We start from the raw sequence: 14,532 nt of genomic DNA on the forward strand, positions 1-14,532 counted from the left end.
AAGTCTTTTCATCTATGTTATTTGTTTTAATTAACGTTATCTGTAAAATTGAAACCTATTGAATTCACACTTTACAAATTGCCACAAATGGCATATGACAAGCTTTATAAATTTCACAAGTGGATGTTTGGTCAAATAACCAGATAAATATGTTTTATTGTACAGTTCAATAAAGTTAAAAAGCTGTACATCCACATTCCAGGTATAGAGAACACACACATATATACACTCACTCACTCAGACACACATTCAACAACTATAGCACCAAGTCAAACAATTCTGTAAAGGTACAGAGGTTGATTAATGCAGGGTTTTGATAGTCTCTTAAGTGGTTGACGTTATGGTCAGGTCCTATCCGAGTTTTCAACGTTGTTTTGTGAACTCTGAGTCTGAAGCTCACTGATCTGTCTCCGTAGTTGAATGAGCTCTTCATCCTGTTCCTCCACCCTCCTCTGCAAGCCATGGATAACCTGTAGGAGAAGACATTTTTACAGCATGGATCTGCAGGAGTCTAGCCATCTAGAGCAGTGGTTCTCAACCTGTGGATCAGGACCCCCAAATGATTTTTGGGGGGTCCCAAGATGATTTGCTTAATGTGCAACCTTGTTTTCTCACTCAACAGTAAACGCACCAACATACAGTAAAAGTGTATACAGGGTATCTGCACATTTCTAAAGTGCCAATTCAAGGACTTTTATATTCCTCTAATACCTCTAAAATGAATAATAATAATAAATAAGACCAAAAAGTAATCAACACTATACTATAACAAATGGTCAGACATTGGCCAAATTGTCAAATATTAGAGATAATATTATTTTCACAACATTTATCTGTGGAACCGAATCAAACTAAATGTAATGCCTCAAGTCCTGAAATTCCAAGTACTTGTCAGGGTGGGGGTCCCCAGTTCAAATATGATTATTTAGGGGGGTCATGGCCTGAAAAGGTTGAGAACCACTGATCATCTATAGCCACAGAAGTACCTTGCTGAAAGTTGTTTTCAAATATGGTTTATACTTAATATTATAAACTATTTAACTTTAATTCTATAATGAAAGTCAAAGGGGCTCTGATTGAGCTGAAACGTAATACAGTACGTCATAGATCAAGTCCGAGATCCACATTGGAGCCATGCTGTTACCATGTTTCTGAGATCCACATGATTGAATTTTTACATTGTGATTTTCAGTATTACGATCCCAAAAAACTCGCTGAATGCATGCATGCTCACTGAAGGGCGGCCCAATTGATTTTTGTGACCCAATGGCCTTTTCTCTAGTTCCACACTCAAATACCTCCAAATCTAATGGACAAGCAGATTGCCATGAAACTTGATGCACTAAACGAGGATGAACCCTACTGATTTTGGTGCCCCCATGGCTTTTCCTCTAGCACTTCTTCGACCAAATTACAGTTTGCTGCTAGAACGGATTTTAGACTAAGTGTGCATTATTATTATTATTTTATGTTTACACAAAATCACTACAACTATAAAAAAAAAAACATTAAAAAAATGTGTGCATAGATTTGGGATAGTATGTTACATATTAATTCAGAAGGGCATTTATGGTAAAAGTCATCATAGATACAAGTTTAAGCAATCACATTGACTGAAAGATACTCTAACTAAACCATATTATAGAAAGGCTATACCATACCATGTCTTTACTGCTGAAGAGTTCACTGCATAGGAGTTGGGTGGCATCGGGGCGGACAGAGGGGTCTTTGCTTGTGAGCTTTGTGACGTGCTTGGCCAGGACTGGCCATCGTTGGCAGAAGGCATCTGGGATTTTCCCTTCTCTGAGATTCTCGAGGGTCCGTACTCGTTCCATCTCTGTGCCAAATGGCTGGAAAAGCTCAAGGGCTACCACTCCTATGCTGTACATATCTGACTGGAAGAGCAACATGAACAACTTTAAAGCAAAGACTCAATACAGTTTCATATAAATTACTGTTAGGAAGACGGTACAGTTGATATTACAGTGTGTACATTGATGTCAATTATAGTGTCTACTTGATATATTTACTTTGGAATCATAATGGGTGCCCTGTAGTTGTTCAGGAGCAGCATACACAAATGTTCCCACACCTGTAGTGTGTGAAGAGCCTGTAAAATGAGAAATGAACGGTGAAACAAATGTGGGTGGCACCATCTAGTGGTGATTTCAGGAGATACATTTGGATACAACTGTCACACAAGCCATGCATATCATACAAATTATTATCTATCTAGAAATGCATTTACTGAGCCAATTTTTCAAAGTAGCGTAAGGATAGGATACAGCAACTTTTTCGTACCAGTGTCATGGAGGGAAGAAGGCAACGATTCATCAACTATTATATCCCTGCAAGCCAGGCCAAAGTCTCCTATCCTAACATGGCTGTCATGTCCATGAAGGAAAATGTTCCTAGGCTGTGAAAATGACAAAAATAAAATCCATATAAGTATATAAACATGAAATACATTCATTCTACATAACATGGAGCACCTTATTTTCATTTGCTGTAGGTGATGCGCGTGAGCGCTCACAATATTCGATACTCCAAGTATTTAAATACACTAAGACAACAATGCTAAGATTTTAAACCATCTCAGATTACTTTTTCAATTTCTATGTTTAAGGCATTGTCCAGCACTCCAGAAACAGGTTAGTAAACATCTACTAAGTACTAATTACATCTTTCCTCAAAAGCAACAACTCAGTTACTACTGTCTAAATTCAGCTACCTCAGGCAGCCTCTCAAGACCTCTAGTTCAGCTTATCAGTTCCCATAATTCACCCCAAAGTCAGTAAATTTATCAGCTGTAACAGAAAGAGTGTATGTCACAGTTGAGCATCAAATTGACAAAGTGACCCCAATGATAAAGTCGTAAAGTTACGCAAAACACCCAATACCACAAACAGGCTGAGCTGTGAAGTCTATTTCTTCATTTCCTCTTCCTCATTTCCCTCCATGTAACTGCCACTCATGTCAGTAAATTATGCTCATGCTCAAAACCAGAACGACCAGCTTTTGACACCACAGCTTAACGTCTTCAACTCCAAACATACAGAGGATCTGCAACGAGTATCATGTTGGACGACAGCGAGGACCAGGACTCTCATATTCAATGTTATGACAATGATTTCTATGTTGCAATTATGGAAGAAGATCTGGGACGCATTGACGACATATCAAAAAAGCATGGGAGCAATCTTATCATAAAAATAAGATGCGGGGGATCCGTTAAAGTAATCCATAAGGTAAGGAAAATGTGTTCTTGTTCTTGTAAATATTGCTATTGAAAAGAGTATTTCACATATTTGAAGACAGTGTCAAATGGATTAAAGTACCTGCTGTAGCCTATATTGTATGTTGCAAGATATCATCCAACTATAGATATACATGAAAGCTGACTATGCATAATTTCATAATAATGTTTCTTATCTGGTGAAGCAGTGAAGTCTAAGAAAACTATTTTACATTTGAAAGAATACACAATACTATAATACTAATTTGAATCATGAGCCAAACTGTTTTTCTATTCCTGTTAAACACATATTCTGAATATTTGACTACCATCAAACCTGTCTCGTCTTGCCTTGCATTGCCTCAGGGGCCACCTATCCTTCCCCTTCATTTGGCCGCATGCTACAGAAGAGTAAAGAGCATGAAGTGCCTCCTGTCAGCTGGGGCGGATCCTGAGTTGAGGTGGCTACAGTACACACATGAATATATTCCCGGATGTATTAACACGTGCCAGTATTACAAAGGATTTAAAGTAGCTAACTTTTAAATGTGTGGGACATACACCACCACCACTTATACTGAGATGTAAATATAGCTTCCTTTGGAGCATTTAAAAACACAACCTTCTTTTAATTCTGACTTGTGAAAAGTGTCTCCTAGTACAGCGACACACATTTCACTGGCTTTATTCCAGCTAAATGGTTGAGTGCATCTTTCTTCACTGATACTTCCGCATAGGTTTCAACCATCTTATCTCTCTACCATTCACAGGGACAATTACGGCCGCAATGCCCTGCACCTGGCGATTATCAGTTGGCCGTGTATCCAAAACGCCTGGCCCAAGTCATCCTCCAGGTTCCAGGCTGTTGTGAACAGCATGCAGCTGCGGTCTGAGGCCTGCCTCCGCATCCTCTGTGACCATGGGGTTGACATTAATGCCGAGGTCAGTTTCATAAAGTCACTGACTGTGCAGTTCTACATTATGAGCTTTTAGGAGACATCCGTATTCAGAATAGCATGAGCAGTTGGGTTGTCCAGGGAGGGACACATCAACAGAACACATTGTCTACAGTATCAACACAGCTGTTGATAGACCCTCTTGTCTACTGGATGAAGGGAGAAAACCTCAGACCCTGCTCTGATTATGAGTCTCTGACCACCAGACACACTTTTCTAAGAATTAGCACTATTCCAAAGCTGGCGGTCAAGTGATTAAATATAGGCAAACTCTGGAAAAATCTTACAAAACAATTTTGTGAGTTTCATCATCAACCTGTCAGTACTTTGTCTAATCTTCCCGTCGGATGTGATCTTATTTTAGGTGAAGAGCCAGCGCCACCAGACAGCTCTCCACCTGGCTGTGCACTATGCGGCTCTGCCCGCCATCCACATCCTGGCCAGCTACGGTGCCGAGATCAACGCAGTGGACAGCGCTGGGATGACGGCCCTGCACATGGCCTCTGGGACCCTCTGCAGAGACATTATAACCAGCCTGATCAGGCTCCAAGCAGACGTTCACGCGGTTAGTGTCACGTCCTTCAACCTTTGTTTGTATTATTACAGTATGTTTGGACATATGAGTTCTGTGCAAATTGAGTGCTTCAGAATTGTAACTTTGCAGTGTGTATGTAGGCGATAAACACCTCTTACATACAGTAATGCATAGTAGTTACATTTCAGTTATCTCTTAAATTCTTCTCATCTGGATTCAACTGTGACTTGCTCATCTTTGCTTTGCTTTATCATTTGCTTCAAGTTTCCACTTAAACCCAAAATACTTGACTGACCGGAGCCCCCTAGGGGTCCATACTAGGCCCCCTCCTTTTACCCTCTACGTCAAAATAGCCGATCTACAAGCCCACAATGCAAGACAATGCTTTGTGAGCTTGTAGATTGGCTACTTCCGCTGAATGATCCCATTTGATCACATGCCCAGAACAGGGACGCTAGGGTTCATGTGGTTAACTATGTTGTTGAAATTCTGGTTGAAATCCTATTACATACTTTGTATTACATTAACACCATGATTGGTTTTAAAGGTCGTGACATCGTCGGGTAACACCCCGCTACACATGGCTGTCACGGCGGCGACCACGCGGAGCACCAGGACGCTGGACGCCGACACGAGCTGCATCTCTGAGCTCGTGGAGCAGGGGGCTGTGGTCGACGCGGTGAACCAGGCTGGCAGGACAGCGTTGCAGGAGGCCTGCAGCTGGGCCAAGGAGGAGATGGTGGACCTACTGCTGAGGCACGGCGCTGACGTCAACAGACTGACCCCAGTGGGGGAGAGCTGCCTGTATCTGTTCCTGGACCACGCGACAAACGTGAGGAACGGCTCTCTGCTTGCAAAGCTCCTCGGCCTGACGGCCCCGCTCACTTTCTACAACCGAGACCGGCGGCTGCCATACGCCCTGAGGCAGCCACAGTTCTCAAAGCAAAGAGACCAGCTGCTGAGCATGACTCGGCAGCCCAGGAGCCTCCAGGACACATGCAGGAATCACATCTATCTAAACCATGGCGGGGTCCAGAGTGAGGAGCTGAGAAGAATCCTGCCCTGGAGGGTTTATGACTTTGTCTTCAGCTGCTGGGAAACTAAGCACATAACTTTTATGACAGAGGATGCTAATACTTTCAATAACTTCTTTGGCAGTCCTCTGCCTAGACCTCAATACGCTGCGTCAACGTGATGTTGACTGCGCAGACGATGACATCAATATGGACATAAATATAACCTTGTGTGACCTTTCACAGCCAGATTACATTAAATTCACCCGACATGCAGAAGCACGTTACCTTCAAGTCTCTATGCATGATCCCCCTGGAGTGAATGTATTCCACCCCTTCCAGTATTTTCCTCAGAAGGCCGAGAGTGTGCTCTTTGTCCACACCCCCATAGGGACCTGAAAATAAACACAACAGATTAATCTCACAATTAAACAATATTACACTACAGGATGTTCTTCATACTGTTGTTATTGCCATCACAGTTAAGAATTTGTTCCATAATCATCACAGCATCACGATTATACAATGGTTACCAACAAAAAAGCTAACAGTCTTTTTTTTTTTACATTATTCAGCAAAATCTGAACATATATATTTCATGACTTCAATGGAAACAAGACCGCAAGGACTTTTTTGGACGGACCTTTTAGACAAAGTATTCTAAATGTAATTGTGATGTTTAACTTTTTTTTTGCCTAATAAAATTTTCAATCAATCAATCAATCAATGACGAAAACTAGCACTTTTGTGAAGTACTAGTCCTTACACACCGAAGACATACTCATTGTTGATAAAACTTTATATATTTATCCACATCCATCCATACTTATTGTTGATAGACTGTACATATCCATTGGCAACACATGTAGGCCTATAGTGATAGATGTACATACTGTATATATCAATATTCAATGACATATTCACAGTACATTTATATCTATTTATAGACTGCGCAAAAAAAGGAAGGCAAAAAAGAAAGTAAGAGACCTCATTCAGAGGCTCATTGCAGACATCTAGTACCGGAATTTAAGCTTATTTTATTGTATCTGATCTTTATTTTTATTTATTTTCTTCTTCATCTTGGTTTAGTGCTCGACTCTTCTCTTATCTGTACCTTTCACTCTTACTGCTATTGCTGCTCTAACATCTGAATTTCTGTTGCGGGATCAATCTATCATCTTATCCTTAGATATGCGTTGACATTTCTGTTTGGCTGAGTGATATTTACAGTGATGATTGAGCATGGCTGAGGTGTGCTTTGTAATGTGAGTACGGCTAGAGAGTGTACTTTGACCAATAAAAATGCTTTTTCAGAACTACCCGTTGTAAGTAGTAGTTCACAATAAACCCACAATTGAATTGATTGGATGCTTTGCGGGTGCACTTCAGGTCTTTATCTGCCATGTTTTTAATTATAATATAAGTAAGTAAAGAAAATATTTAGCTGACCCTGCTCTGCTCACATTTGCGTGTGTGTGGTTTTTGTGTGCATGCATTTGTTATTGAGTTGCAGCAGAATAATTACATCTAGAGGCGAGTTCGTCTGTGGACCTGGCGTTCCGCTCTAAGATCCAGTCTTTCAGTGAGTGCTCACACAGCTGCATCTGGATGTAGAGCATCAGATGGAATTGGACCTGCACACATGACACAACGTTAATCAATAACGTGGATGGACAATTTAGTACCTGCACACATGACACAACATCAACCAATAACATGCATGGACATTTAAAGCTGCACTTTCATGTCCAACCCGAGATTCAAACCCGGGTCCCCCACGCCAAGAGCTGAAATTCTTACCACTGAGGTAATAAAGCACACCTTCTTATGCAGTACCACTTGTCAACCAGTGCTGGTCACTGGTGGTGAACTAGTTTCAGACCCTACCACAGGATCTAAATGTCTCAATAGAAGGTAACAATTCAAATGTCTACACTAAAAAAAGTGACATAGTGTAGCTTTAAGTACCTGCTCACATAACACAACATCAACCAATAACATGGATTTTATTGCAGACAGTGTTAGGAAAGCACCCTAGTTACTGTACTTAAGTAGCTGTTTTGGTCAATTTGGAGAGCATTTTAGCTCTACTTGAGTATGTGTACTAGATAGTCAATTCTGAAAAAAGATGTTTAGAGTATTTACAATAGTAATTTCACAATTTTCTCTTTTAGTATTTTGTTGTATTTCAGTGATTAACCACCTTGAATATGGACAATAGTATATGTATTGATATAGTTGAAAGTGGACCCAGAAGATTTCACATTATAATCCATCAGATGATATGCAAAGACCCAACCAAAATGGGTAATATTTTCAAAATGATGGTGGTAATTTTATTAACTAATTTAAACCGGGAAAGCGTCCGTGTCATTTTAGATTTTTACGTTGGCTATTCAAAAACAGCAGATATACAAGCTCACAGCGCGTCACTTCGTGCCACGCAGCGAGCTTGTACATCTGCTATTTTTAAGGCATTTGTAGAATCGGCCACAGGTCTTAATGGGTTAAACACATTCTTCAAAATAAAATGAAATAAAACACTAAAACTAAAAGTGACAAAGCCCGAGTTCAATGGAACAATATCAGATCAACATCGGTGTATGTCTCATGTGTCTCATACACAGTAAAATCCTAAATGGACCTACGAGTACCGGGTGGTCACTTTGATTACATTTACTCTGTGAGTTAAATTACTAATCACAAATTAGTATCTGTGAAGTGGATGGCCTACCTCATTGAAAGAACTTCTAGCTGCTTGTTTATCCAGCCATTGCTGACACTCCATGCCAAAGCAGGAGTTGTTGTTCAGCTCCGCTCTCATCTTGCTGGAGTCCTCCTCTGACGGGTCTGAGTCATCCCAGACCACTGCGGGACAGGCAGAAGGCGACACTGGTCCATGCTGCTGCTCACCCAGGAACGCACAGGGGACGTAGTGCTCTGGGATGCGACACATCGTTTTGGGATACAGCACCTGGCCCTGATCCGGGCTTGAAACTAAGGCTTTAACCGAGACTGTTTCTGTTGGAGTTCCATTGGCGGCTATAGCAGCATCCAGCTCGGAGTGACTGGCGTTTTGGAAGACTATCGATGAACCACCACTGTCATCATGGCTTTCATCAGTGCTATGAAGGTAAGATGAACATCAAGTTACACAAACTTTATTTAGACTACCTTTAAACTTAAAGAATCTTTATTTTTCTTTGTTCCATTTCTTCATTTTTCTCCCAGTTTAGTCATGCCAATTCCCAAAGTGTATAGTCCCTGTCACTGGCTCACTGCTGACCCCTACTGGGTACAGGGCAGCCATAGCTGAGTGATTAGAAATGCCGCCTGCCTGGGAATCAGAAGGTCCCCAGTTCAAGTCCCGGACCAGACCTACATGTCAAAGTGTCCCTCTGTAGCGACTACTACTCCTGATACTTAGGATGGGTTAGATGCAGATACCACATTTCACTGTATATGCAAATAAACAGTGACAAATACAGCAAAGGAGTTCGGGCCAAATTATTATTATGATAATTATTACAGGTTGGTCTTAGGGAGGGTGCAGCCAACTACACTTTGTATTTTGTGCTAGTCTTTGTTTATTTATTTGACTTTGCATTTCTGTTCTCCAAGCTTTTTTATTATTATTATTATTATTATTATTATTATTATTATTATTATTATTATTATTATTATTATTATTATTATTATTATTATTATTATTATTGTCATCTTACCCTTCTTGCGTTGCAGGTGATTCCAGTGATGGCAGGACAGGCTGAGAGGCTGGAACAGAAACAGTTCACAAATTAAAGTTTCCCTGATTTAGTGCACCATATCATCACACTACAAGAAATGTGTAAACTGAAACAGGATGCAACTCACATAACGCAGGCTGAACATGCTCCATCCAGGCAGTGTGATAGCCTACCACATTCACGTGCTGTAAACTGGACAATACCTTAACCTCCCTGAGGACCTGCAGTCAAGATAGATAGAGACATGTATTCACTGTAGACGTTTGCTTTTAAGCATTACCTGACACTCACAACCACAGTAATTTAGCAAGTATCCCACCTTCATGCAGTCCTCCCTGGACACACTCTTAATGAGAATTTTCTTCACAGCATAATTCTGTCCATCCAACTTATTTGTAACCTAGAAAAATAAACAGACAGCAGTAAAAAAGAAAATTAGTTTCAGTGTTGGATGCAGAATGAAGGAGTTTCAGTTGGTGCACACAAATCCTGCCAAGTGCAATAAATAACTTTTTTTGGATTAACAAAATATTATATGTAGTATAACATGTATGTCAATACAATATAACTAGCACAACTGCTGTGGTTGTATTTGGTCTCCCTGCTCTTATATTGAGAACCTCCTGTGATCGGGTAGGACCACTGTTGGTCCCATCTACAATACTTTTCTTGTCCAAGGCTGTAACTGTATCTTATCTGCTGTATTGCCTTTGGCGACTGAATTTCCCCGGTGGGATCAATAAAGGTCTTATCTTATCTTGGTGGACAAGCGGTATTGCCTTAAAGTCCAAATTCAATTTCTCCCATGAGTAAGTAATCTAATTAGCTCAGTGGCAGAAACTTCAGCGCTTGCACAGGGGACCAGGGTTCGAATCTCAGGTTGGACATGAAAGTTACGAATTGCATCTTTAAAGGAACGGAGCGGAGTGGATGAACTACCTTAAAAACCTTGCCATAGGATCCTTTCCCAAGTCTACATATCTCTTCAAACTCGCTGAGATATCGTGATGTCTGTGGTTGGAATAGTCCCTCTTTGGGTCTGTGGGAAATAGAAAAGAATATCTCATAGACATATTCCTTACAACCACTGCGAGATCAATCAGTAATTGAGCAAAGAAACAAACAAATAGTGGTACTTACCTTACAGTGAGCTCCTGAGTGTCTGTGCCAAGAAGCTGTGGATCCTATGAGACAATGAGAGTAAGATGAGCATTGTGTCTATACTACAGAAGTAAGTTCTGACAGCATAATATGATCAACAGGGAAAGCAGGGAAATAAGTGTGTGGGGACGGACATTAGCAGCAACATTTTTACTGTTGTGTTGACTATTCTAGACGCATCAATGAAACATCTGTGATGATGGGAGGCGGTCACTTGATAACTCACTCTATCTCACCCAACCCCCCCCTTTCCTCTATCACCCATGCCAATACAGTAAGCAAGCACTCAACCAAAATAAGCCAAATACAGTACATACTTGTTCAAGGTATCAAGTCAACTCTAAATAACTGTCATACCAGAGATGGTATTGCAACAGATACTAGAAGTAGGAGAAAACTTGAATGAGAAGTTAAAACTGCTTGCAGCCATCCTACTACTGTTACTACTCCAGAAGAGACTTTGTTTTGCATTTTTGTGAAAACAACAATACTAGTAAATGTCAATATAACTTCCTGAATATTGCAAAATAATTGTTACAATAGCTTGAAGCAGAAAATGTTTTGTTGATGAGGATGAGGATATTTGGTAATAAATAGCAGTATATTATATTCCATGTTAAGACAATTTATGCAATTCAGCCCAGCTGATGGAAATGTAACCAACTCATAAGCTTTAATTATTTGAAAGGTTAGCATAAAACTGGTATGATGGTAGGATGCCTTTGTCAATGTCTACATAAGTTATGCCTCCAGTTACCTGTGTCAATAGTGAGGAGCTGGCTGCATGCAGCAGCTCAGTGAAGGCCCTGTTGTGTTGGAGTCTGATGGTGCTGAACTCATCGCTGATGGCCAGAGGGGAGAGGAGGTTCATGGCAGCTAAACGTTGGCCAATGGCTATTCAAGAGAGAGGAGAGGGGTGAGGGCACAAAACGACATAAATGCTATGAGAAAATAAAAGACTGTTCTTCTTATGTGATTTAAATCCTTTCATAGACTTGTATATAAAAAAGCACATTATGGTAAACTGGAAATGGCACTCAATAGTGATTGTTCTGTAATTATATGATAGAACATAGAAAATGTAATATAAAGGCAGCATTAAAATACATACTTTGAAGGACACAAATAACTCATCTCAAGACAGCCAACAACATATAAGAATAAGGATAATTTCTGTCCATGGGGGGGTTACCTTTGAACAGCATGTGTGAGCGGGTCGGGTCGCGCTCATAGACAACACACAGGTGCTCTAGCAGAGAACCCAGGAGAAGCTGGTTGGGAATCGCCGAAGCAAATTCTTGAATGGAAGGGTAGTGCCTCCCAGTCATCAGAACCTCACGGCTGTCATCAGTGTCAGTAGCTGAAAGCACAAATAGGAGAATATCCGGAAAAGGGAAACATCATTTTGGTGAAGTCAAAGATAAGTATAGATTGTGCTGTGTTTTCACTTTTGTTTCCTCCTTTTTTAAATACAATTCTGATCATGAAATGCTAATTTACAGCACCCAAAACTCTAGCAATAACATACATAACAATAACAATCAACAAAGTGTTTAAGTTATGATTATGAATATTATATACTCTATGAAACACACAGCTAACTTACCTTTAACAATAGCTCTTACTATCAATTCAACAATGTGTTTTTCACACAGGTCCATTTGTTTCTTTATGCAATATAAAAGAACACAGAGCAATATCGAATACAATCCTCCAATTCACCTCCACAGCGGTGAATGTTAGGAGAGCATCTTGTTTATGCATATGGGGGAGTGCTCAGTGGTAATGCTTATCTGCCAAGGCCAGTGCACACACAGGCGCTCTCCACCTACCCTTCACTGAAACCAAATGACGAGACGGGGCAGTGTGCCAGAAAGGGGGAAAGGGGGCTGTTCCGACTTCTACTTTAGCTCCTCAAGCCTCTAACATTACTGTCCCGTCTCTCTCATATTTCATCATTATTGCAAATGTGGCACACAGGGACTTAGATGGCAGTTTATCGTGAGCAGACATTCCATTTTTCTTCACTTGATTATTTTTGGGTCCAGCACAGTGTTTAAAGAACTGTGTGGATGTGCATGCCCTACCTTTTAAAAAAAAAATGGATGTATTCATCCATTGACAGTAGAAGAAATTACGTAAAGCTAAAACGTTTCTGATCAGGGACACTGTGACTGAGGTTAACCAGGATGTGGGCATTTTAACTAGAACAGAAAACAGGGCTTTGTGTTTATTTATTTTTGTAGTTATTCATTCTTTAGACTAACTAGAGTGTAGCTACAGTGTGCTATTGCTCTTTTCAAGCTTTGAGAGAGTTTGACAAATATTGGACTTAATTCTATTCTCCTTTGATAACTTATCTAAATCTTGATAGACCTCATCTACTATTAATAGACATTTTCAGTATATTTGCGTTCCTGTGGAACAGCTTGTGTCGCTGACAGGAAGTGTATTTCCTGCAGCTACTGATATTCACAAACACTGTATCAGGAATTAAAGGTATAGTATATATAGTACAGAAACACATGGCCCTCTCCTGTTGTCAATGTTGTTATGGTACTAGAGGGAGTGTTTCTGCAGGTAAACACCACCACACTAATCCAGGGTGTACATACTACTATGCCTTTATGTGTTGTCAAGTGTTACAAGGCTACATTTCTTGAAAACAATTACATTTGGGTTTGCTAATTCCATGCACCACCAGTTTTTCCAGATCTACATGCTTACATGGCCTTGCAGCATGCTTTGTGAGCTTAAGTTCAATCTGAGCTTAAGTAGATCTGCTATTTTGGAGTGTATTTGTGCAGTGGTGTAAAGTAACTAAGTACATTTACTCAAGTACTGTACTTAAGTACAATTTTGAGGTATTTTTTACTTTACTGGAGTATTTCCAATTTTCAGTACTTTTACTTCTACTCCACTACATCTCAGAGGCAAATATTGTACTTTTACTCAACATAATAACTTTCTATTTTGATACAAATACTTTTGTTGTACTTTTACTCAAGTACATTTTGAATTCCAGACTTTTACTTGTATTTCTACATTGCAGTATTGGTACTTTTACTTAAGTAAAACATGCGAGTACTTTTTCCACCACTGAGTCTATTGTCAAGGTGATTATAGATTGTGAGTGACAGCTGTCAGTGGGCCCCCCACTGACTCCACCCACCGCCGTCAAAGGTGAAGTCTGGTCAATCACCAAACAGCAACAAGCTACTGTAACTGTACTATTACTCATCATATACTGTACTTACTATCAAACTGAACCTCCTCCTCCTCCTCTTCGCTTGTCAGACTGAACACACTGGCCTCGTGTCTTCTGGTGGTTGTAAAGTTGCGGTGAATCAAGAGGTTGCTGTTATTACTTCCACTACTAGAACATTCCTCCAACCTGAACCCTTCAGCTGTTGATGTAGTGGAGCGGTACATTGCTATACGTTGTGTGGTTACTTACGCCGGGGTGAAGAAGGAGTTATTTTTTAAACAAAAATGAAAGACGACAAGAGCTACGTACATATTTGAGTCCAGACCCGACACTTTATCCAGGGTTGGTCATGCCTCATGCGTTTCTATATTTCGATTTTCAGTGATATAAATAACAGGAAAAGTGAACCGCTTGCCCATACAAGTACAGCGAGTCAAGTGTCGGCCGCCATGATCCATCGGGACTCCCTCTTTCTTTGGTGTTTCGACCAGCTAGGCGTGGTTACGTCTTGAAGCGTGCACTGCTGCGTCCTGTACAACCACGCCTACCTGGTCGAAACACCAAAGAAGATCCCTAACTCTCTACTCCGCATTGGCCAGCGTAGGTCAGGGGGACAGATGATGAAATCATTGAAATGTCTTAACATTTTGAGGATTCCACTTCTTCGCATACAAACAG

The 14,532-nt window shown here is 40.5% G+C and overlaps 2 protein-coding genes across 3 annotated transcripts; one reads left to right on the plus strand and one right to left on the minus strand.

Annotated features, from left to right (window-relative positions):
* Positions 1–135: 135 nt before the first annotated feature.
* On the minus strand, positions 136–14,304 carry eif2ak1 (eukaryotic translation initiation factor 2-alpha kinase 1). 2 transcript variants are annotated; one of them, XM_080454867.1, is made up of 15 exons: positions 13,904–14,304; positions 11,839–12,006; positions 11,404–11,540; positions 10,626–10,669; positions 10,425–10,524; positions 9,805–9,885; positions 9,613–9,706; positions 9,465–9,513; positions 8,474–8,864; positions 7,265–7,373; positions 6,028–6,134; positions 2,302–2,416; positions 2,031–2,110; positions 1,662–1,895; positions 136–470 (listed from the first exon to the last, which is right to left on the minus strand). In XM_080454867.1, the coding sequence occupies exons 1-15, from the start codon at positions 14,076–14,078 to the stop codon at positions 345–347; spliced, it is 2,010 nt and encodes a 669-aa protein (XP_080310993.1). In that variant the 5' UTR covers positions 14,079–14,304; the 3' UTR covers positions 136–344. The 2 variants fall into 2 exon arrangements, with proteins under 2 accessions (XP_080310993.1, XP_080310994.1); XM_080454868.1 differs by lacking the exon at positions 13,904–14,304 and adding an exon at positions 12,253–12,379.
* On the plus strand, positions 2,343–7,043 carry LOC308104453 (ankyrin repeat domain-containing protein 61-like). Its single transcript, XM_080454869.1, has 5 exons — positions 2,343–3,248; positions 3,602–3,696; positions 4,006–4,177; positions 4,556–4,756; positions 5,274–7,043. The coding sequence occupies exons 1-5, from the start codon at positions 3,078–3,080 to the stop codon at positions 5,919–5,921; spliced, it is 1,287 nt and encodes a 428-aa protein (XP_080310995.1). The 5' UTR covers positions 2,343–3,077; the 3' UTR covers positions 5,922–7,043.
* Positions 14,305–14,532: the final 228 nt, after the last annotated feature.

This window comes from Gymnoscopelus braueri (assembly GCF_963280865.1).
Source record: "Gymnoscopelus braueri genome assembly, chromosome: 17".
Lineage (NCBI taxonomy): Eukaryota > Metazoa > Chordata > Actinopteri > Myctophiformes > Myctophidae > Gymnoscopelus > Gymnoscopelus braueri.